This window comes from Centrocercus urophasianus, unplaced genomic scaffold, assembly GCF_019232065.1.
Source record: "Centrocercus urophasianus isolate 14NV4802_14NV808 unplaced genomic scaffold, USGS_Curo_1.0 seq_17, whole genome shotgun sequence".
Classification (NCBI taxonomy): domain Eukaryota; kingdom Metazoa; phylum Chordata; class Aves; order Galliformes; family Phasianidae; genus Centrocercus; species Centrocercus urophasianus.
The window spans coordinates 4,414,241-4,439,682 of record NW_024884722.1 but is presented as its reverse complement, the minus strand read 5'-3'; the positions used below and the strand labels follow the sequence as shown (position 1 = coordinate 4,439,682).

Below are 25,442 nucleotides of genomic sequence, written 5' to 3'. Positions count from 1 at the left end.
GCAAGCAGGAGCTCTAAGCTCAGGCTCCATAACCCCTCCAAGGAAGCAATGCTCTGCAACCTGCACCCAGCTCAGTGTGAAGCTCTCCATGGGACCCAACTGAGGACCAAGGCATGTGAGTAGGTCAGTATTCAAATGCCTCATTCAGCCAAGTTCTCATAAAAACGTTCTATACAAATACTAGCTTGTATTGGATTACAGTGCAGCTCATCCTATGGTTATCTTGCACAATATTCCCTTGTTCACCCATCCTTGAAAAGTCTCCTGTAAAGAAGTGCCCAGATAATTCTCACATACAAGAAATACACAGCAAAGAAACAATTTACTCCATGGAAAATGTGGGAGCAGAGAACAAGCTGGGAGAATGCTGGCAGGAATAAAGAAAAGCAGCCACAGAGGGAAGGAGGGAGGGATGGAGAGAGGGAGGAAAACTCCAGACTAGGAGCAAGAGCTGTACTTGGAAAGCTTTCCCTCACACAAGCTTCACATCAGAATACCCTCTAGAGTTCCTGAATTACAGGGGAACTCTGAGAAAAACATGCAGACATCACATGCTAAAACCACTGTCTGAGATCAGTAGGATACTCTGCCATTTTTCACTAGGTACCAGCAATGTATATTGGCAGCTCACCAGCACATTTAAGGAAAACGAGAAAGGCAGCAATATCCCTAAACTGTGCCACTCACACTCCTTTTGTGGTTTCTTACAGCAATGCATGGCCTTTCTCTTCGTAGAGAAACTTAACAAAACCTAAAAGCATATTTCTGCTTTTGTTTTGAGAGCAAATCCATCTTAAAACGAAGAATAAATGTAGTGTACCAGCACGGGCTGACCCCTTACAGACCACCTCTGTGACATGCCACCCTGCTTATGGGATGAAGGACACATCTCTGGAGACGCTCCCGCTAACAACCAGTGCCAGCCCCATAAGCAGCAGCAGCAAGCAGCAGGGGAAGGAGTGGGAATTCCTGATCGCTTTTAGAGCTCTCATTAGCGAAGAAAATATCCTGCTGACCCTCACTGCACTCTGCTGCAAATACATTACATCTAATCAGGCAAATCTCCTGCATGTGAAATTGAAATTAGGCGGCCCAGGGGACCAGTTCAGAATTTCTTGATTATTTTTTTTTCTCTGAACACACCTAATACAAAGAAATAAAGAAGAAGTCCATTCCAAACTCGCCCGAGGAGCACCTTGAGCCACTCAGTGCACCTGGAATGACCACACCAAGTCACCCCGAGCTTTTCAGTGCAATTGTATTTGACCTTTAATTAAAAAACACTTCTAGGCAGCATCCAATTTTTGCTGCTCCCTTAAGCGGGTTTCCACTCTGCAGGATCTGATGAATTTGAATCTTGTTTTATCCTTTCCGAAACTCTTCAAGGCATGAAAAGCACAGCATGTGGATTACATTTAGATACTTTTTGTTCTTAGTGCCAATTTACCATTGCTTGGCCCAGAAGAATTTGTTTAAAGGATGATAAGGAAGAAAGAAAAAAAAACCTATAAACTTCCCATCACCCGATCAGAGTTGAAGGCAGACCAGAAGCATCCTCAGTGCTACCCCGTGTTACCCAGCAAACGACTGCTGGCTGGCCTCGGTACAACCCCAATATCAGTGCAACCTTGTCAGGACTGTAGGAACACTGGAAGTTAGGGTTATCTCTCAAAATCCCAGTGATGACAAGGCAACAAGCACCAACAAAGAGCCACTACCAGTAAGAACTGATGGAGGACAGCGCTTAGCTTTGTGAAAGGAAGTCTAGGCCTACGCCTAGAGATGGCCCTCTGGAAGCAGGCTGAGGCACCTCACTAGGAGCAGAACTGAGCGTCCAACACAGCCGTTGTGTGGACAGTGAGGACTGGTTTTGCAGTGCAACAGCCCTGCACCTTCCCTGTGAGCACTAATCATTTCAACAAAAGCTGGAAGTAATAAAAAGCTATTCAGGATGCAGTCTAGAACAAATCTACCACATTGTTGTGTTGTTTTTTTTTTTTCAGACAGTTAAGATATCTGTCAGGCTAGGAGGACACCAAACGCAGTGTGAAATCTGCTATGCATGCCTTTTACTTAAAAATACACACAGGCCAAATGGCTGAATGAATGCACACGTGTGCAACACGAGTGCCCTCATCTCCTGAGAGCAAGCTGCTGCTCGGGCTCCTGAGCACCCACACCTCAGTCCTCCAGGAGCAGTTGTGTTTTCAGGGCAGCCTTGGAGCACAGGATTTCCTCCTCAATCCCTTCGCCTGCATTTGAAAACCTTGGCCTCAGTAAATACATTTGTAACAGAGGCAAAGAAAAATTCTCAAAAAGCTTAAAGGAGTACTTGAACTAGTAAATAAAACAGTTCTAAAAGGCTAGCTTTGGGTTTAAATATGCAGGAATGAGGATGCCAAGGTTCAGCTTCCCTGAAAGGCACTGCAGCCATTTCCTGCCTCATCACATTATAATTAACATGCCAAGACAGCTGGACTTTATCAGAATTGTTTCATCAAAAAGCAACAACCTTTGAAGACCATGGCCTTTTGTTTCCATCACTAAAGGCATAACCAGGCCAATTTCCATTGCTTATCCTTAATGATCACAGCTGTAATTTGCATGTAAATTATCAGTTAAATGGTTTTAGATTTGCAGTGCTCAAACTCTGATTCAGGAAACATTTAAGGAGCTCCTCTTAAGGAGCAGCAACCAGCGACTGGTGGGATCCCGACTTCCGCAGGCTCTGCCCAACAGCAGGAAGGTGAGCAAGGGAGTTTAGCATTGCACAGCACTGCCTCTCCCATGGCACTCTCAGCATAGACTTAAACTACTCTTCAACTCCACGTTCACTTTTCAGTGAGTTTTACAACTCCATTTCTTAATTTAGATGTGGCCTTTCAGGTGCAACACAAAATCTATAAGAGTAGTACAAGAGTAATGGCCAAGAATGCTGATGGGAAGGCTCACAAGGTATCAGATAGGCAAGCTTCAGTGGTTTTCAAAAGGATCAAATTGAGTCCCACTCCTAACTTTCAGGCAGCTCTGATCATGCCAAATCACAATCATCTTTCAGCAAAGTTGTATTAAACCAACTGAGTTACTATGATGCAACTTTTCATTGAAAACAGACTGTTTGCAGGAATGCTGTGCCACAATCCTTTTTCTGGCTCCCACACTTGCTGTTGAATGCTCATACAGGAGAAGGAAGGCTGGGCTGCACCCTGTGCCCACCTGCAGCTCACAAGGGGACCAGCAGCCTGTGGGTACCTTGTGAAAGGCACTCTTATGAGCACTTGCCTGGGAAATGCTCTGCTTGGGTGCCATCTACCCAGCTGGTGTTGCCTCAGTTCCACTCTGCAGAAGTTGCATGCTCCCCACCACCTGAGAAGCCTGAAGAGACATGCTTCAGAGGCAGCTTTCATTCTGAGCAGGGAAAGCGTAGCTGACCCCTGCTAAAGCACTCAGCCCATCCCCAGCAAGCAGAAGCTGTCAGCGCCCTTCCAACAGCTCCTGAATAAAGATGCATTCACAGTGGTTCAAAACGATGCTGGTATTGCCACAGTATCAGCTGCATTACTGGAGATACCACAGGGTAGCTAACCCCATTCAATGAAAGGTGAGGAATGGCTACCACATCAACCAGCTGCCTTGAAATCAGGTCCTTGCCTTTCTCCTGCTGCACGCGCTTCCAAAATCCATTTCTTCCCAGTTCATCTCCAAAGCTCCTAAGAACAACTGTGCTCTGAAAATCTTGCAAGCCATTTTCTGACAGGCACCAATAAAACCCTGAAGTGACAACAGATACAGGGATGTTTCCTAAAAAGAATTCCTCCCTACAAGCCCTTTTCAGGGGAATACTAACACTGCCTGGGCTTGGAGTCTTTGCCCATACAATTTCTTTTAAAAGCAATGTCTCCTACCCAAACTCACCAATTATCTCTGCCACTGCATTCCTTTGTCTGAACAGCCTACATCTGCTTAACTCCAGCCACTTCAAGCTGCACCTGTGCATCAGACTGGGGTAATGCACTAACAGATGGCAGGGACCAAGCCGGCAGCTAACTGCTTATATCACTTTAAATAGCATCTAATGTTTCACAGCTTCAGAACAGGGCAGTCGTATACAGTAGTAACTAACTAGGGTAGCTGAAGTAAGACACGTGCTCCTTCATCCCAACAAGTGCTTCAAGTATTTAGTATCACTGCCACGTGCTAACACGTCCACGGAGCAAACGCACTGCTGGCTACTGCTTCTGCAACCAGCTGACAACTCTGATGGAGGACTTCTGTGTTTGTTGTGTTATTGACTTTCCAAAGCATGAGTAGTAGCGAAATACCAGCCACCCAATGGGCTTTTGCAGTGGTGCATGGGAACATAAGGAACCAATATGTATTTTACTTTCCTTTTTTTCTTAGCGGCTGTTCTATTTAGAGTCTATTAATAGCTTTCCAAATTCTCCAAAGGGATTGAAGTTGAACATCCAGCTAGGTTTAAGATTCTTTTAGCCTTATTTTCACCAAGCGTAAGTAACACAAAATGTGGTTTTGGTGAGAGATTGCCTTATTTGTGACAAACCTTGTGGTCCTTTGCAGACAAAAAAAAAAAAAAAAAAGCAACAACAAAACCAAATCCATTGCATCCAAATCCCTTCTTTCCCATGATATTTCTGCCCTGGTTAAGGACTGAGAGGTTTGCCTCAGAAAGCCTCAATTACATTTTTAAGGCTTCCACACTACCTTTTAACAACGTGAGTTGGATCTTTGCTTTTTCTAGATTTCAGCTCAGGTACAGAGAAACATAAGATTCTCAAAGATTAACTAAAACAGATAAAGACCAAATTGCAATTTAAGAAGACAGGAAACTTCAGAAATGCAAGCAAGAAGGGAGACAGAAAGTACAGACCAGGAAAGCGTGTTTAAAATTACATTAGTTTATTTTATCTTTTTGCTCCAAATGATGAACCAGGAGAAACAGAAAATGGAAGAGGACAAAAGATACTATTTGATAGCACATGCAGTTAACAGTCGAGGAGCTCTGAAGGCAGGAGTGCAAGAAACTGGATGCTGTTTTCCATGTGAAGCTTATCTTGCCAGGCACCTCCGGCAGCGTGCTGTTACTTACTCATCTGGTTGCTGTCATTCACAAAGTCCTCAGACCCATCATTGTCATCTTCATCATCCCCAGAAGAAAGAGCATCTGCACATTAAAAACAACCAAAGCTTTAAAAGAGAGCATTTTATAGATAGATAAACCAATATGCTACGTCTTATATTATCTACCAAGAAGAGAAGTTATGTTAGTTGTGCAGAAACTATAGAAAATACACAAATGCGTGTTCTTACAAAATCCTAACAAAACTAGCTAATAAACCTTAAACACTACAGAAGCTTCCAAAGAGACCCCGTTAACTCCAAAAATCTTTGGACTGAAAAAGCTTTGCTTCTCTTTGAGACATTCAGCTGACCAGAACTGAGTGCCTGGAGAGCGATTTGTCTCGAAACAAAGCCATATAAAAGGATGTAGGACAGCCTTTTTTCCTCTTTGGACTGGGGGGAAAAAACCTCATATTCATTTTACTGGTTTTATCATCATCATAACAGCAACTCTGTACAATTTAAACCTGTCATGGAGGCATAAAACAGAGGGCTACTCGGCAGCTATTAGTACAGACCCCACAAAGCAGAAGTTGTATATACAAACCAATGCCATTTTAGAATCAGAACAAAGGGGAAAATACCCAAAATACCTCAACTGCAGAACTCAGCTAAACTTTCTGTGCCCAACTGGACTGTTTCAAGTTATATTATTATATATTTTTATATGACATTTTACAGCTTCTACATGCAAAACCTATGTTTAGCTCACTCACCTGTAACATTTACAATGAAGTACAGAGTATCACTGTCTAGGGTCCTAATAGCAGTGCAAGCATAGAGGCCCGAATCTCTGGGTGAAGCATCTTTAATTTGTAAGTACTCCCCAATAATCACTGTCCTATTGTCGGGCCCCAAAGGGACCCCATCCTTAGTCCAACTGATCATGACGGCGTCTTTCAATTGACAGCGCAACTCAAGTGGTTCTCCTGGAAGTGCTGAGTGTACATCTGGCTGAGAGATTTGGTATTTGGTTGGCGGCTCTGCGAAGGTTGAAGGGAAGGAGGAAAAAGAAGAAAGAAGGAAAGGAGAGAATTTCCAACACAAGTCAGTGAAGGCCCTTTTTATCCACAGAAATCACGTTCAATAAAAAGTTTCATCCAGATTAGCCCAGCAACCTGCCTTGTAAAACTGAATCACATGAAGATACAGATAAGCTGTATTTTCCAAAAAAAAAAAATGACCAACAGAAAGCTCATTCCCCTTTGATAGGTCCCTTGTCATGCCCTTTATCTCAGCTGCCACAGAGTCAGAATCCACCCCACAGCCACACCATGCCAACCCCAGCAAGACGAGAACTGAACCTAAGGGCACAAAGAGAGCTTGGAGGAGGCAGGAAGAGCTTGAAACAAAAACTTCAGTTTCATATCACAGCTTTCTTGTCCGTAATTCAACATTTATCTGTCCTCATCTGATTTTAGATTTCGGGTTCTTTTTAAACCTGAAGAGAGCTATTTTGGAGAAAAATAGCCAAGAAAACACACAGTAAGCTAGTAAACACAAAGTTCCATACACAGCCTTTATGGTGCCCTTTAGTTTTCACCTTTTCCAAAGCTTCAACATTTGCTCTCTACACTGCCAGCTCTGCTCCAAGCAACACTAACTTTTCCCTTTTTTATTTTTTCTTCTCCATTCCTCTGCTCTCTGAGCAGAGCACAGCAGACACCTAGAAACACAAAACTTCTAAAGGCATGTTTTTCGCAGCCATTCAGAGCAAACCTGCTCATCCATCAGTTCCCTTTTGTAACAAAACATTGAGTGCATCAAACCACAGTCTTTAAAATAAAAATTAAAAAAAAATCCTTGGAAAATGACATCTGCCTGTAGTTACATCATCCCCATGGGGCAGCAGTATGGGGTGGAGGGACCCTTCCAAGCCACCACTATGAAGCACCCCAACAGTGCCATGCATTAGGGACTGCTTTTGTCACTGGTTTCACCTGACAGCCACAGCATCCCTCTCCCACCACCTCCTTTCCCTCGTCAAGATAAAATAACAAATATGGGAGAAAAATGTGAACACATTTTCTGCTTGCTCCTGATGGTCACGTCTCCCAGCTGGCTGCTGCTCTCATCCTGACACGTGTCCTACACAGACACCAACTGTGCTCCCATGGGTGTGCAAATAAGCACAACACATGCTGCTTTCTGTTTGTTGGGAGCCACCCCTTTTAATATTCCCTCAGTGTCCACCCTTGCTTCTAAGAATACCATGCCCTGAAAACCACATTCCTCCCATGTGCTCATTTCTCACATTGCCTTCATCACCTTCAACAGAGAAGGCTGAAACAAGCGCCAGGTCCAAGCTAGCCATTAGGTGGATGCTTGGTCATGCTGAAGCTCTCTCAGAACCCCAGTGGGACACTTGGGCATTTCAATCTTTTGTTCTACTTGAAAGCAGCGAGCCCAGTTTGCCCTCCCGCTCATTCGGAAACCGCACAATTTCAGGGAGCTGGATGGTAGTTTGCCTGATGCAAAAAGAGACCAGATCCAAGGACAAGCCCCTGCAAAGCCAGCAAAGCTCTTCCCATCTCTTCCCCTAAGGCAAGTGTGTTTTTCAGACAGCAGAAGTGGCACACGTCACAGCAGGGCAGTGGCTGGGAGAACCATTTCAGCAAAACCTGAGCGAGACCGTTTATGGGCACTATAACATTTCACAGATTTAGATCTTATAACTGGGTCTCTGCATCTCCCAGAGTGCAAAACTCCATCTCGAAGCCTACAACAAGCTACAACGCAGCTTCACGTTTTACAAACTCATTCAGTCTTGCTGATGCAGCCAGGAATCCATGGGTCTGCAGTGCAGGTGTTTCACAGAGCACAGCACTGTGCTGCTCAAAATCTCATTTCCAGAAGAAACATGGGCTGTTGCTGCACATACATCTGTAATAAATACATTTGAGTATACAGGAGAATATTTGTAATACAGAATCCATTGTCAAAATAAGCTTAAAAAAAAAAAAAAATAGCTGACACTGGCTTGCTAATTTACTTTGACGTTTACAAGACGTCTTTGTATGCACTCCACCTGCAAAGTACATTTCTTTTACAGAGTTTACACTGCGCTGAAAACGTACCGAGAGTCTTTTAAAAGGTCTTTGTTAAAGCCACCATGGGTGAGGACAGCTCAGCCCTCCCCCAAGTGCCTGTGAGGCTGTGCTGAGCAGCACTGGGACACTTGCAGGATGCTCACACAGGTTGCAAATAACATCATTTTCTACTTCTCATCCTTGTTTTCTAAAGTGACTATCTCCAATTTAGTTCAACTCTTCCAACACAAATCCAAACTCAAATACAGTTTTAAAAGGAAAGCTAGCAGCAAAACATAAAAATAATAATAATTAAAAAAAAGAGCAGGTATTAAGGAATTAGAGTTTAGTAAATGCTATCTTGCTGCATGTCTCTCTCATCAGAGTATCAGAGAAGATCCATCACCAAGCGTTGTCATGAAGTAATGAAGTCATGTTTGGAAATAGTGAGCTCTTTCAGGTGAGCCTTTGTGTTGCCAAACTAGAATGTAGCAGCACTTAAGACTGTCACTTTTTATAATGTTTGCCTATAAACTTTTCCAGTGTGGGTTTGAAATGGTGCCCAAATGCAAACAGAGAACAGGTGGGATTCAGAGGCATTATTAGCCTGTCCAATAGCTTCACAATGAAAATCGACGGGTTCAAACTGTTAACAAATTCCCAGCAGTGCATAAACAGCCGTACCCTGCAAAGTCAACTCCCCCAGGACACTGCACCCCTTCAGAAGCCATTTGTACACTGCTCTAAGATTTAGGGACACATTTGCACACTGTATAACAATCACAGCAACGCCGCCCCTGAGGATTACACGAGGATTATTTCCCCACTTGCACATCTTTGCAGCGTACCGAAGAAATGAGCCATGCTCAGCTTTCACTCACACCCACCCTCTGGTGTTTGGGGCAGCGTCCTCTGCAGTTCTCCCAAACATAAAGATCCTAAGCAAAAAGAACCAGCTATGTCTCAGGCAGGAGGAAGGAGGAGATGGCCCAGCAGAGCACAAGCTGCCAAGCAAGGCTTGATGACCTGGCATCACATCTGATGACTCGATAACGCGTTTATGCTCCTCCTGCCTAAAACTGTATCCCTGAGCCATCCCCATAAGCTGCTAGTCATCACCCGACACTTCATTTGGTGAGAATTGCACAGCCCAGGATTCCTCTCTTAGGGACTTCACCTGCAAATCCTATAATTGTGGCATCAGATCCCACTGCAAAGGTGCTTTAACACCTGCCTGTCACCCTTAAAAAACAAACAAACAAAAGGCATGTGTAACATTTCTGTTGACATTCTAAAGCACTGGAGGACAAGGCAAGGAACACTGCTTCTGCTATTGTTTACTCCCAGGTACATCCTTATTTGTAATAGTGCTGCAATCAACGTAAGCATACTGAAACTTTATAGGTGGAGCCACTGAACAGCACCCCATGGAAAACTAAGTCCCTGATAAATAAACACATGATGGGAACTTTTTGTTCACCTGCTCACATGTGGTCACAGCATGGTTAACGCAACCCAGCCATCAAATGGAGTAAATACTGTTTGTATGAAAGCTGCGACCACAATGGAGGACTGAGAACATTCTGAAAGCCCCATTAAATATTATTATGAGGTGCAGAATCATATTCCAAGTCACATTTCTATTCAAGACTGGTCACTGAAACGAGAGATTTATACTTCCTTAGATTTTAAATAATTATTAATTGTCTCCATTTATTAAAACGTTAACAAAGAGCTGCTTATCTTAAAGCTCAAGGCATTTAGTTACTTAGTTACAGAGCCAAATAATTAAACAATCAGCTAATAGCTAACCCCAGCAAAGATTCTCACACAACTCTCCATAACACAAAAGCCTCAGATCCCATCAAGCCACTTTCGCTTCAAAAGGCTTTAGTAAATAACTAAACACTCACTACAGCATGCCCAGAAGGGTCAACAGACCTGACCTGTCACAAATCCAAGAGGTTCATTGCAAAATTGAATGTCCCCATGGGAGATGCCAGGCTGGCAAACACTCCTCCCGCTGCTTCTCCTGCCCTGCTGTTTTTCTGAGAATTGCAGAAGATCCAAAACCACTCTGGGTGAGCTTCATGGAATGGAAACACTGAACTATGCCTGAAGCAGAATAGCCATAGACCCCAGGGACTGAGACAAACACCAAAACTTCCTGTTTCTCTGCAGGAGATAGCCTCGGGAGCTAACGAAAGCCCAGGCATCAACCAGGTTTGCAACCTTCTCATCTCCCTGGTACAAGCCTACAGTACAAGGTGCCAACCTAATGTTAAGAGCAGCTCCATGTCTTCTTCTCATAGGATGATGGACAGCAAACTCAGCTTACAAAAGCAATGGCCACTGGTTCAAAAATGCAGAGTGGCTCCTGGCAGCTGTGACTAACTGCTGTTAGCCAACAGGGAACCAAAGTCACCAAGGCTGAGCACGTCTCCTTACACAAAGGAGGACAACACAGTGTTTGCAATTCATCCATCTGTTTCTCCGAAGTCACTGGATTCCCTGCTGTCCTATTTGTGCCGTGCTTATGCCAGCTAGCTGCCAGCTATGCCAGGCTCTGCCTTGGCCAGGAAATCAGGAAGTCTCTGTGCTCTGATAAAATACTTTCCTTTCAGACCTACTCATCTTCCTTTCATAATTTTAAAACATGAAAACACCCCCTGTCATTATGAACAGCACTCTAAAGAGCGCAAATCATTTTTTCTCCCCTTTACTGTTTAAAAATAGTAATTGTTCAAATCTTATAGAAACCATAAAGGCCTTATAGAAACCTTTACCAAACCCACACAACAAGCAGGGGATATATGTGACAGCTACAAACATAAAAAAGTGGCAGAGTCTAAGTCTTCCCCTCTTGCTTTAAAACAAGCTCCTGGGACATTCTATTTGAAAACACAGCAACTTCCAAAAACATCATGCAGCAGACTCCAAAACAAACTGAGGTGTTTCTCCTGGCATCTTCTTTAACCCTATTATCCCTGCTCTATAAGGATCGAGTCATCTGATGGTTGCATGGGAGATAAAACCAGGCAAAAGATGGGCTGAGGTGAAGATGTGAAGTACAGAAAGAATCCTTTTGCTCTGGAAGTGAAGACTTGCAAAATGAAGCAAGTATTGCCACTCCAGGGTACCCCAGCAAGCGTAGAGCTTCCAGCCACCCTGGTCTGCTCTGAGCCCACAGCACCGTGCCAATATCCTACCGAGGGTTCCATATACCAAGATCATTAAGAAAAATGAAATAAAAGAATTGGCTCCAATTGAAATACTTGCCAATGTCATCACTGCTAAGGGAAAATATTACGTGGCCCTAACTTGTTTTCCTAAGCTTTGAAGACTTAGAAAAATAAATAATTCTGGTGATCAGCAGAGTTCCATCACTTGCAGATCGCTGGGCCAAGAGCAAAGATGCACCAAAAAGTTATCAACAGATGAATACATCTATCTGCTATGCATCGTGTTCTGTAGCATGCCAGCAGTTTCAGAACTGCAGCACCCCAGGGGAGATGGAACCACAAGGGCCTGAGTCAGGCCCAGCTGGGCTGAGCTGCAGGGGCAAACTGGACCTCAGCCCCATTCCCCTGTGGTGCCCAAGGTTCTTGAGCCCAGCTGTCATGGCTGCAAAGCAGTCATACTGACACCTCACACCCCATACCCGTGTTTAAAGCAAGCAGACCGCTCCTCAGAAGCAGGAAAAAAAAAATCTGTACGTGTCCAGGCTTTGTACAGAGATTAAGATTCCTATAACTTGTAGCCTGCTTGCTCCTACCTGTCTTTATGGCTGTGATCGTTGAGTTATGGCTGCACAACCACATAACACACATCAAAAATGCCAACTATCACATGCTCATGGGCTTGGCTGTGTGCTTCATGTTTCTGGAAGCCAAGCCAGGGAAGACATGGAGCATGCCAAGTTCAAAGTAAACAGCAGAGAGACCAGCAAGGCCACCTCCTGCTGCTGGGAACGGCCCTGTGATTTCTTCCTGTTTGTCCCAGTTCTTCACGGTCTGCTCCTTACAGGATGAAGACTTCTTTATACAATAGCCAGCGTAAGACATGGTTCCAGACAAGGGACAAAGTAAGAGGCAGTAAAACATCAGCATGTCTTCTGCACAAAGGCTTGATAACAAGGAGAGAGAAATCACCCCCAAGCTTGAATCGCCACACCAAAAACCCTAAAATGATTACAGTGCCTTTCAATATGTCACTGATGTCATGAGAAGCTACAGGTCACCTCCAGGATTTGAACCTTTGGTTCCATGCATCAAATTTCACTTTAAGACAAAAACTCCATTAGATGCACAAAGCAACAGAGTTCTGGTCCCTAAGCTAACTGAGAGTACTGGGAAATATAATATGAATGTAACATATCTGTAACGCAATCTCAAAAATAATTAACTAATGAAGAGTCATTACAGAAGAATCTTCTCATGTAATCTATTATACAGTACAAAGGGGAAGGGAACGTATCACCTTTTTCCAGAATCTCAAATGAAGAACGGTAAAAAAAAAAAAAAAAGAAATTTCTATATCATTAAGGTAAAATTCAGGAAGAGGCTGGGATCATTTACTCGTTGTTTTTACTTTCAGCCACAGCAGGATGTGAAATCTTCCTGACCATATTCTACATACAACCAAGTAGCAAAGCAATTTAACGAACTTCATTGTCCAGCTTAGTGCTAGAATTTGCTTGGGAAAGGCTCTGTTTATTACAGACAGCCTAGGCAAAAGGTATGAGCACATATATTTAGTTGAATAGGGTTTTACTGTTTTCCATATTTTCTTGCATCCATTCCCATCTACAGCTTTTCTCCAGGTCCCTTATTTGCATTGCAAGAGCAGCATAAAAACAAAACAGAACACAGCATAAATCCAGACAATAAAAACACAACCCTACTTCTTTTCCAGGTTTGCCAAAGGCTGTGCTTGGGACTATTACTATTCAACATGTAAAAGTAGTAAATTACAACCGAGAGGTTAAAAATTGCACAATTTCACCTTCGAGCACTAGTTCTGGAGACTGAGAACATCTATTCAGATTGCCTATAAGCAAGTCGGCAGTTGTTTCTTTTGTACATGGTCCCATTTTTACTTGACTATACAAATCCTCTTTAATTTCAGCAGCTCGTCTGGAAGTCTCATCTTGCTTATTCCCCACTCTGCCTCTGAAATTCATCTTCCCCACTTCCTAAGGTGGGATTTGGAAGAAAAAAAAAAAAAAAGAAAAAAAAAAAAGAAAAAAAAAAGACTTTTAACTGATTGTAGTATTTAATCAGCAGGTAGTGGAGCTCTGCAGTGCGAGGACCATGTACCTGGCGGCAAGGAGGAGCACTGAGCAAGCCCCAGAGTTAAAGCCAGGCTGGAGGGCTGCCCTTCCAGGCGTCCCACAAAGGGTTATTCTGAACTTGCAGACACCAGGGTCACTCGTTATTGTAGCAGCCACTCCTGGGCACTGTGCCATACTAATGGAAGATGGTTCGAATGTTTCTGAATTGTTAGTAGAAGGGCTATTAGCGAGCAGCCACGCACCGCAGATTTATTACAATGCCTCCGTGCTAATCCCGCCCGGCTGAAATACCTGTGCTCCCCGGCTGAGTAAACAACATCAGCTGAATCTGGGTACTTCAACACCATAGGATCTAAGCACAGCTATTTTTTTGTGATTAAACAATGCTCAACACAACCAAGCTCAGGAACTGCTCAACATTTAAACTTTTTTTATTTTTTTCTTTAATTATTAAAAACAGCTGGGTGGCCTAAAGCAGCCTTCACAATTATAAATGTTGCTTTTCTTGAAACAAATTAAACATTGCAACACAGACACTGAGCAGGGCACTTTGCAAACTGGCAGAGCTGGTTGGATGCCCGGCTGTCCCGTCCTGCCAGCTGCTCACCTCGGCCCAGGCCATCCTAAAGAATATAGTGAACCTTATGTAGTTGTTTTTTCCTTTATATACCACATCGTTTTATTACGTGCGAGAACTGAGTCGTAGCACAGTGTTCTGATCCACTTCTCTTCCACCCAACCGTGATTTAACCTCCTACAGACACATCCTGCATAGCACAGACTGCTACAGCACGCCTGGCCGCAGCATCCAGCCCCGAATCCCATTTAAACTTGGCCACAATTTGGACAAGCCCCCCGGGAGAAAGTCTGAGGCGATAACTCCGATGTCACAGAACCCTGTTCCAAACAAAACTCACGAAAACTAAGAGGGAGAGAAAACAGTGGGGAAAAAAAAAACACCACAATTTTCTCCTTCTCAACCAACGTCTCATCCTCTCCCTTTCCTCCTCACCAGTCCCCCAGCACACGACACTGCCTACCCCACTGAACTTTCCAAAACGAAGGCTGTTTTCCCCTTGTACAAACTGACTTTCCTTTCCTCTCAGTTTGTGAGGCGAGGCAGCTCAAAATCAGTCAATGTCCCAAACTGATGAGCCAGTTCTTTTGTGGGGGAGGAAAAGCAATAATTACACAGAACTTGCAATGGCATGTGAGGAAGGGAATTAAAGTAGGTCACATCTCCGAGCTCCTCGGCTTCTCTGAGGTTCACCAAATGCTTTCAGTACAGTAATTTTAAAAATACAATTAAAATAAAAATAGCATGGCAGCCGAAGGAAGCTGCACAGTAGAATTCTGCCAGCACCGAGCTCGCCCTTCTGTCCCTCTCCTTGATATGGATAATGTCATTTGCAAGGCGACAAGCAGTGCAAGGACAAACTGAAATCCATGGGGCACATCTCTGTGCTAGGTGCTGGATGCTCTGATGCTCTAAAACAGGAAGCCAGCGCTCTGTGTTCCTACAAAATGGGTTCATCTTACAAAGACACCTTTCACAATAGTTAAGAGATGAGACAGGACACACTGAAGATGAGCATTACTCACTAAGTTTACCCCACAGGCTCTGTGCTGAGCACTGCCCTGCTCCCCACAGCCATCCCAAGCACAAATTACCACATTCTGACCAAAAAACACTCATATCTGACCAGGTCTGGGCAAAAACCAGGGAATAAGGTCACACTGCTCCAACACGTCTCATCTTTTCAGACTTGCTTGGGGTTTCTGGCAAATTTTCAGCACAGATTTTGCATTTAACTGCACTGAAATAAGCTCTCTCTTTTAGTTAAGCCAGGTGTGCTACTGCAAGTAGACAAGATGCAACTTGTTTAAGTGAATGATGGTTCTTTTGAAAAAATATGGATTTGTATCACTAAAGAGTGCTGCTTCCAAAAGGGAAAGTCTCTGCTTTCACTATAAAGCTTCAATCATAAGGGCTCACAAAATGCTTCACAGATTAAAATCTGACAGTTAAAGGTTGCTGTGTGTTTTTCTCACATTTCCATCTCTACCTAAATTTGATATTCACACTAAGAAAAAAAAAAGGTCTTCGAACTTATTTCCTAAAAGGCAAGCAATCATTCGTGCTGAAGCTGGATATAGCCATACACTCATTAAGGGCTATGCGACAGTTGTTATTGCAACACCACAATAGTCCATCATCTCATGCATACACAACCTTGCATAACCGGGGCTGTCAGCATTTCCATTGTAAACGCTGCTCTCAAAGGCTTGCAACTTGCCTGTAAAAAGTTACGATAGCCTGAAATTCACTGCACATCCTCTGCCAAGGAACAACTATTTCAAAATTAAAAACTGTGTTGCCATTGGAGTCAGTCAAAGGAGGGGAAAAAAAAAAGAAAAAAGAAAAAAAAAAAGCTCAGCATGTTTGAAAACCTTCTGGCTCCAAAAAAACACTGAAGGAATCAAATTCCAGAAAATTAGCCCTCCCCCCTACAAAAACATGCACCAAAAAAATATGATTTTTAAATTGGCAGTTTAGTTTGAAATATCCAATTATTTGCGCCGCTCTGCAAAACAGTTGCCATGCTGACCCATCACCAGTTTGCAATGCCTACCAACACCAAACATAAACAGCAGCCATGCCTGCAGTCCATCTGCCTGCAGCTCCAGGCTGCGGTGCTACTGATGGACAGTGGATTTTCAGAGCAGAATGGACGCATTAAAACCAATTAAATCTGATTACCTGTCCGATTCCCCAAAATCTCAGCTAGCAATTCCTGCCCTGGGCCAAAACTTCTGGAATTGGATCTCTAAAAGGACATCCAATCCACACCTGAATCTGTGGGGATGGCACATTCCTCTGTAACGGCCTGCAGTAATTGCCCTCAGATTTAACTAATCAGTTTGAAGTGTTAATCTCAACTTACAGGCGCTCATCTTCTGAAAATTGCAACATTGCAAGGCAATTCTGGTTGGATGCTTTTGCTTTATTTTCCCTACCTGACCCAGAGGTGCATCCAGGCCTTAGAGCCCACAGCATAGAGAGAGCCAGGTGCACCAAGACTGCACACTGCTCCGGGTGACAGCAGACATCCCATTGCCACGCAGCCTTTCTTCCATCTGCTGTATGGTCACAGAATCGTCATAGAATGGTTCCTGAGACACCCTGCAGGACCCCATGACCTCATCAGGTGGGGCACAACACTTAATGAAGCAACCCCCATCAGCTCACCACGCTGTGACCACCTGCAACGTTACCCTTCAAGCCTGCGGATAAAGCAGTGTGCTTACAAAAAGCTCCATACTCCTCTGGGTACCACACTGAACGTGTTTGTATGTTGTTCAGTGTCCACAAACTGAATTAGAGCTCAGGTGACAAATCTTTGGTCGCTCTGGAGTCCACAGAAAGCCTCGCTCATCACAGCTCCTAGCAGATACCCAAACAAACATTCAGGACCATTTTAAACTATGATGTTTTTGTGGGACACAGAATTAGGCTGTCCCTTGTGGAAAGCTTAAATTAGTCCTTTGAAATTTGACCTAAATCAAAAGAACTGAAACACGTTGTTATTGCACCAGGCGAAGGCTCCGAGTGGGCACTCCAAGGCTAGCATCACTGCATGGGGAAGAGGCTAAATTAGCTGCCCAGCAGAACGATAACACACAGCCTGGGCAAGGAAAGGTCAAGGGAGAGCTTGCTATTTATCAAATTTACGTCTAAACTAATTATTCAGTTCACAAAGTAACCCTTCAAGCCATGTGTGCGGTCAAAGCCCTTTTGTAACATTGGCTGTCAAAGGCCTTCATGGGCTGGGTACACAGAAAGAGAATGGCTCCTTTATGCAAACTGGGGCAGACTCATTTCTAAATATTTAGAAGCAGAAAGTCTTTGTGCTCCCCGGGATAAAAAAACATATCTGTAAACACTTGATACAAGGCAGAAATCGATTGCTGACAGTCTCCAAACCAGCTCCTACGGGTCATGCTTCTGCTTACACCACCTCAGCCTTGTTCTTGCCATCACAGAATAAGAAAGGAAGTACTGCAACCAACGATAAAGAGACCCAGGACCCAGTCCTTAGTGGGTATCCATGATAATAATATTGACACTATAGTTTACTATGGCTCAAGATACCCTCTTCAGCATGAGCATCTTTACGTGTCCCAGAGTAACAGCAAACAGGCACAGATCAGATCCAGAGCCTGATGCTGTATGAAAGCAGCTCAGAGAAGGGTGCTACCAAAGGCATCAGATATACTGCAGGTAACAAAGCAAAGCACCTCAGTGCACGTGTACACACAGCCATGCAGCTGAATCCCCCAGAGATGAATACTGCACGTATTTAACTACAGACCCTGAAGAAAATGGTTGCAATGTCCTTAAAGTCGTGTTTACTGTATTTCAACCAGGGGTTATTTATTACAGTCAAAAGAACAAAAGCCACAATCTCAATTCTTGTTAACATTGCATGCAGCTTCTTGAATATTCTGAGTCACTAAGACAATAAAGAACAACAATACAAGCACTTAGCACCAAAAAAAAGACAAAATCCAGGGCATGTCCACGAAGGAAGACTAAGGAACAGATCAAAGTATGTCACAAAAGGTCACAGCCCTGGCGACCTTCTCAGCTGGTCCAAAATGTCACTGCTCTAATGACTGCTCAGTCAGCAACCCAACCAAAAGCATATGTTTTTGGAGCACCTGACTGCCTCAAATTAGCTGTGACCAAAATGTTTGGCATTCACTAAATTAAAAAAAATAATAACAATAAAAGTCAGCTTTGTCTTTGAAGAGATTTTTTTAAAAGAGCGTTTTGTTCTCCTTTCAGCACGGAGAGCTTGTGGGTGGCAGCAGTGGAACCAATGAAGGTGATTCAGTAAAGAGAGGGTATTTTTTTTTTTTTAGAGAAGGGTTTAACAAAGTATATAAAAGAGGTTTTATTTCCCAAATCTCAGATATAAATCCCACACAATTGCCTGTATTCTACAGCATAAAAGCTCTTATTATACCATTAATATTATACCATTAACTGAGAAGCTCTTTTTCCCCCTTTCTGGTAATGATTCAAGTTCTTACGTCTAAGATTATCTCATGTAAGTTAACACTCCGGCCCAGGGAAGAAGTTTTCAGTAGTTTTTAGCAATTTACACTTTGATTCTCACCCGCTGGGTATTCCTCATGGAAAAAACATTTTTTAAAAGAAAACTGTTAAGGCACAAGTCAAAAGTGTTAACCCTTCTCCCTGCATGATTCATGCAGTCACATTCTTCCCCATTTACCCCTAAAACTAGTGGACTTCCCTATAAACAGCTCATCTGAAATCAGAATTATCCCTATTTTGTCTCTCCTCTGAAAAGCCAAAAAAGGCACCAGATGTGCAATTAACAAATCATACAGTAAGTGCTGATGAGAGTTGAGCTTTCTCAAATTCTCATGTTACCTTCAAAAGGGGAGGGGATGAACCAAAGAGGCTTTGCTATCAGCAGTCCCTGTCCGTGACAGATGACAATATTGCTACACTGCATTAATTTTTTTTTCAGGAATGCTTGCTAGGGAGGAGGGCTCATCGTCTCTAAATAATTTTTCCCCTGCCATCAATAAAAATGTACTTGGAAGAGGTTCTAGAAATGCGTTAGCTGGTGACGTCTATTTTTAGAGGCAGTGGATAGAAACAAATACGTTTTGCATGAAAGTGGATTAAATAAAAACAAGGCTGTATCCCTGGACATGGGTAGCAGGACACGGATAGGCCAAATTCCCCCCAGAAATCTTGCCTGACGAAATATGGTTTATGGGTTATTACATTGTTTTGACAGTTAATAGAAGTGCAATCAGCCCTCCAAATGACAAATAAAACTATAAGAAGGAAGCCTTGCTTTTCTCCAGGGTGTTCAGTGGGCAGAAACGATCCTATGCTCTCATAAGACCACAAGTGGCTCAGGGCAAGAAGAAAAGCAGCCCTTCCTTAGCTCCATAAAGAAAAACACTTTGGGAAGTTTGAGGGTGGGATAACCTACAAGAACATACCAACAGGTGCAGGCTCAAGGCAGGAGATTTTATCAGAACGTCTCTTTCAATGCAAAGGTTTCAATTAGTTTTTGCTTTCACAGCAATAATCTCTCCTTGCTATTCAGATCTCCTCATGTGCACTTCCATACCCTGCGATCCAGACAGCGTACTGATTGTTCTTGGACATTAACAACAATAGGGAAATTTATAGCAACCAGCCACACACACCAATAGGGCTGTGACACCTGCCTTTGCAGAGCACCCTGCAAAGCTAAACAATCAGGGCGCGTGATTAAAAACAACTGGCGTTTCTTTTTCCTCCCAGCTTTCCAGGTAGCTCAAATCACAGTGACGTACAGCTACCCAGCAGTGTCCTTTCTTGAGCAATACACAACAGGTACATAAGAGCAGCAGGTTTCCTTAAAGACCCGTTCCTGAAAGCTTTCAGCTGTACACTGTGATTATACAACGCGATGACAGTCCCAAGTGAAATCATTGACACCACTGCTTGCACAAGATTAAATAAACGCATGCTTGCATGAACGCAGTCTGCGTGTGAATAGGGAAAGTTGGAAAACATAACTCTTGAGGGCAAATCTGTTACTTGCCTTCTATTTACCAACGCACATAAAGCTGTTGACTTCAATTTCAGATGTTGACGTATTTAAACTTAACGCCTTTTGCAGAATTAAGTACTCTAGAATGATTTACCTTCGGGTTCCAAAGTGGCATCTTCAACAACTAAGTTAAATGACGGTCGAGCCAGGGTAAGTCCAGCCATGGTGACCACCACCAGGCAGATAAGGCAACCCAAATCCCAGCTGACCATCTTTTTAGAGTAAGTTCCTGGTCCGTTTCCATATCTCCATGTGGACTTTAATCCCATCTGAGCACCTCTACAGGAGCATGGACAGAACGCAGTGCCTTCGGCCAGGGCAATCCCTCCTCACCGGGAACGGCGGCGGCTGCAGGGAGAGAGATTAAATGCTGTCAGCAAAACCATCCTGCATGCAAACCGAAAAACCCCGCAAAGCCCCAAACAGAGCTGAGGAGAAGAGGGGAGGAGGAGGAGGAGGATGGGAAAAATACTTTTCCAGCTTCAAGTATATGTGAAAAGTGAGTGACTTTTCATTTTCTGTTAGCAGTTTCCATCATCACCCGAGGTGTAACCAAGTCCTCCTTGTTTTCACAAAATCACTTCTCAGCACGTATTTAGAGAGCTATTTTACTGACAGAAAAAATATACAGTTTAAAACAAATAATAAAGGCGCACACATGTACAGACACATAACCTGTAATGCTGCAAAATTACCACAATTACACAAATTATATTCTTGTTATTGTTTGAAGGTTTATGTAAGTTTTCTCATTCCCTCACCGAGGCAGCTCTGCAGGCAGCTGAACTTTCAATAATTCAGTAGTTTTCCACTATAATAACAGTTGAAAAACACTCCGTAGGCTCAGACAGCCCATAAAACCTCAATTTGCCTCAACAATTCCAGCTCTCCTCTAGGTGTACCCTCTTCCACCTCAGTTCAGTGCCTTTTAACATCTGAGCGCCCCATGCAGGTAACAGGGACCCATCTTCACAGAGGTACTGGTTAACTACGCTGCATTCCAGCAACTAAAAGACATATAAACCTGGGCAGGAATTGCACACAAGACCTCCCCAGCATCACTTCTACATGCTCAACTGTACAGCACGCACACGCATGAACACAAGCGTCCTTTTTTCAACGGTCCTCATTAATACGTGTTTCAGATAGAAGTTCATTTCATTCCCCGTAAAATTAATTTCAATAGATGGAGCTGAGTGTTCTGTTAGCACTGCCATGGGCTGATGGAAGAGAGATGAGAAGCAGTGCCAAAGAAACTTTAGGGGACCTCACAAGCACCACACTGAGATCATCCTCACAGGGTGACCCAACAGCTCACCCTGACAACTACACACTGTATTCTCCCCCCCAAAAAAATACAAGGTGGTATACCACTGTCAATGGATAAATCAAGCAAGCTGCTCAAATCAGCCAACAATTCGTCTTAGAAGTAATGAGACACAACTAAAGCTTAGAGAGCACTGGTCTTGGGGAAAGAATAGCATAAAACCTCTTTTGTCCCCTCCTGCCCCCATCCTTAAATAGAGACGGAAAAAAGAAGCCTGAGCTGCAGTACCACAGCATGCAGACCTCAGCAAAATGAACAAACCTTCTCCCTTTATGGAGTCCACCATTAAGGAGTGAATTCAGACTTCTTCAACCTCTTGGTCAGGGCTGGAACCCAACCCCAGCTCCCAGCACTGAGGCCAGGCATTCTGCAGGGCACCCCTGGAACTCCCAGGGTCAGCAGAAGCAGATTTTAGAAGAGATCAAGTTGGGGAAAAGGTTCATACACAGCATTTCAGGTGAACCTCTGGGGATGGGATCTTTTCCCATCCCAGCTCAATGCTCTGCTGCTTCTTCAGAGATTGAAGCAGAGCATGAGACCACAAGTGCGCAACTGCTCTACCTCCAGCAGAACCACCACCAGACCACTTCACAGACACTGGAGAAGAGCCCACAGAGCACCTTCCTATGAGAGGGCAATGCAGGTGTGGAGCCAAAGTTCTGCCGCCAGGACGGGTCTCAGCCTCTGACTCACAGCCCCACGGCCCCAGCTCTGCAGCTCAGTTTATCCAGCTGTAAAGCAGGGATAAATCCTAATTAACAGGCTGGAGGTAAAGCTAATTTAATTTCCATAAATCATCCTGTAAAGCCTGATTAAAGGCTATGTATATAAATGCAAAGCTTAACCATATTTTTGCAAAAAGAAAACATACCAGAACACTAGCATATATTCCCAGACTCTTTTCTAAACAGCATAAATCCCACCTACAATTCAGCAGCACAGGACTCTCGGGCTGCACCCAATACCATTTAGAGTGTGTGCCTGCTCCTACCCCAGCGCCCATCCCGAATGGCAGCCCAAGGCCACTTGACAGCACTGCTCACCTGGAAGCGGCTGAAAGCTCTCGCACTGAGCATCCAACAGCAGCACGGAGGGACTCTTCCTCCGCAGGGCAACACTAAATTCAAAGCAGAGGCTCAAAAAGGTGCAGCAAAGCAACGGCCGGAGCCCTGGGTCCATCCACAGAACCCAACTCTACAATCACAGTTCGAGTGCTTCCTGTTCCCAAACCGAGCGGAGTCCAATGAAGACAAAACGAACCCAAATTCTTCTCATAGTTTGATAGCCACAGTCACCAGGGGACGGCTCCCTGGAAGGACCTCCTGTGCTGGGTAATTATGTACCTCTATCTCAATGTTTGGAACACAGCCCCAGCATGCTTTTTGGCCTCCACAATTCTGGCTTCCTGACTACAATACCATAATCCCTCCTGGAGTCTCAGACTCAGTGAAAGCCACACGTAGTGTTTATTTTTCCCCTTGAAAGGGAACTCTGTCTCTCCTCTCAGCCTACACTTCGGGGAGGAGTTGTCAGCTCCCAATGATTGATGGCTCTCCTCGCCACTCGCTCATCAAGTCAATTTTCACCTCGTCACATACCTGCCCAAATTTCTGTGCCAAACTGACGAGCATGGGAACGCAGACTGGTTTGGGAGCCCAACCAAATTCCTCCGAGCTCTCCTCCACTTCGAGCACACTCGCGCACAAACAAGTAGTTCTTGTTCAGCAGTGGCATTAATTAAATTCAACGCTCAGCGTTCTTTTTAATCTACTCCCATTGTTGTTTATAAGATGTTTATCACTCCCCAGGGAGAGTCCAATTTGTAGAGCATGTTAACCAAATCAATACGCTGCTCATCGGGCAGCTCTTAGCAGTGCTCCCTATTAGGTGGGGAACAGCGAAATCTGAATGAAATACGGACCTTCCCCCAGTGCCAGCACCCAGCAGCCTTCCCCACAACCATCCAGGCACACCGAGCTCCCCAGCGAGCGCAGATGCGTTCAAATACCGACACCTATTTATACAGAGATGCAGCCATACGTACGCACGCGTCTCCGAGCAAATCTGAGCATCACAGCTATTAAACATTAATTCTGGACGACTAATGGGAACCGGCTGGCAGCCTCCGTACTTTCGCATTGTTTGAACTTCTTTCATTCGCTTTCCAAGACTGTCCTGTTTTTCTCAAGTCTTTTACCACTAAGAGATGAGGAGGGGGAAAGGAAAGAAAAAAAAAAAATCTGCATTTTAATTGACATTCCAGAGAGAGAGAGAGAAGTCCAGAGGCTGTTGATTGCTGTCTATTCAGCCCAAACAGGCTTTTCAGATGAAAATGAGTAAAGGCTAGTGGAAGATTTACAGGGATTTGGTACAAAGGAGACAATGAAGTTTTAAATGTTGATAGCGTTTCACACCGACCGCATAATGGCTCACTGTTTGAACGCGCCGTTTTGCATTTAAACCTATATATCACCGAGGATTTCTTTTTTTTATTCTTTCCCGGTGCGGGACGGGGGCGGTTCCGCCGAGCATCGCTCCGTGGGGAGCTCCCGTGAGGGCCGCTGCCCTCAGCCCCGCTGTCACCGTCCCCTAAAGGTTTCGCCGCACCGGACGGGACCGCAGTCCGAGCCGCGGAGGGAGCGCAGCATCCCGAGCCTCCCCGTCCCGTCGGGGGCGCCGCGAGCCCTCGCCTCCTCGCCTTCACCCCCATCTCCCGCTCCTCCCCACCGCCGGCCGTGCCATTACCTGCAGCCGAAGGGCTCCGCGGGAAGGCTCCGCCGAGGCGAGGCGCCGAGCGGCGGCTCCGCGGCACGGAAGGGGGGGACGAAGCGCTCCGCGGCCGCGCTCACTCGGCGGGCAGCCCCGGCGGGGCGGGCTGGGGGCCCCGCAGGGCAGCGCGGCGCATCCCCCGCGGGGCGCGGGGCTGGCGGCGGCGGGGCGGCGAGGCAGGAGCCCGCCCGGCGTCCCGTCCCCTCGCTGCGCTGCGGCGCTACCGCCTCACAGGGGCGAGCCTGCCGTGCCCGGCGCCAGCAGCCTCCTCCCCCGCGCGGGCATCGCCGCGGGTCCCGCTCCGCTCCATCCAGCCGCCCTCCCCGTGCCGCCGCAGCTTTGTCAAGTCGACAACCCCCTCCTTTTTTTTTTTTTTTCCCCTCTTTTTCCTCCTCCCTCTCTCTCTCTCCCTCTCTCTCACTCCACACGCTCCTCCGACTCCTTCCTCCCTCCTCCCCTGGTCACTCCCCCCGCTGCAATCCGAGCCGTTTCCTGGACGGCGCTGCTCGGCTCTGCCAATCGCTGCGGCCGCGGTACGGAGCCCCTGCCCCCGTCGCCCAACCCGGCCCGCAGCGCTGCGCCCTCGGTCCCGGCTCCTGCCCCGCTCCGGTCGCTGCTCGGCCCGGCGGGGAGGGCGAGGCGGCCGCCCCCAGCCCGCACGCAGCCCTCACGCCCTGCCGGCACCCGCTCCCGGTACCACCGCCGCCACCTGACAGCGAGGGTGGTACCCGGCAGGATTTGGGGGTCCTGAGGGGTTACTGGTGACACCCAGCAAACGCTGCCCGTATGCACAGCGTGGGGTCGGCTGTGCGCGTGGGTGATGTTTGAGAGCAGCGGCGGTGCCCGAAGAAGGACAGCAGTCGGGTAGTACTGCACACGCTCATTTAAGGCGGTGCATAACATCGGTATCTAAAATTGAGCATGACTTAATAAAGCTTTTACTTTAGATACCATTAACTAAAAGGTTGCGAGCGCAGTCCGTGCAGTGCTTGCTCTGTCGAATCAGCCTGACAACTGAATCAATAAGCGGTGCTTGCCTCAAATTAAATCAGTGCTGATCAATGCAACGTTACTTTATGTGAGCTCAGCTCTGCCGTGCATCCGATCTATTCTGTGCACTATTGATTGGAGGCTCTCAAGGACTGCGGCCGCACAGCAGTGGTGCTCCGTATTTACACACTTTCAAGCACCAAAAGCTGAAAACAAGTTTTGTGTGCACCGTGTGCCTACCTCCCAAA

General features: G+C 45.3%; 1 protein-coding gene across 8 annotated transcripts in view; it reads right to left on the bottom strand.

Moving 5' to 3' along the window:
- FGFR2 (fibroblast growth factor receptor 2) overlaps nt 1-24,241 on the bottom strand; it is a 76,494-nt gene extending 52,253 nt beyond the window's left edge. For 4 of the 8 annotated variants that reach the window (XM_042817840.1, XM_042817845.1, XM_042817843.1 and 1 more), the window contains exons 1-4: nt 24,181-24,241; nt 20,203-20,456; nt 5,856-6,122; nt 5,108-5,182 (exon numbers count right to left, since the gene is read on the bottom strand). In XM_042817840.1, the coding sequence (XP_042673774.1) occupies nt 5,108-5,182; nt 5,856-6,122; nt 20,203-20,377 (517 nt within the window). In that variant the 5' untranslated portion in view covers nt 20,378-20,456; nt 24,181-24,241. Of the gene's footprint in view, nt 1-5,107; nt 5,183-5,855; nt 6,123-20,202; nt 20,457-22,478; nt 22,959-23,479; nt 23,591-24,180 lie in introns of those variants that run through there. The other 4 variants (XM_042817847.1, XM_042817848.1, XM_042817842.1 and 1 more) reach the window with 3 other exon arrangements.
- Between the last annotated feature and the right edge of the window lie 1,201 nt (nt 24,242-25,442).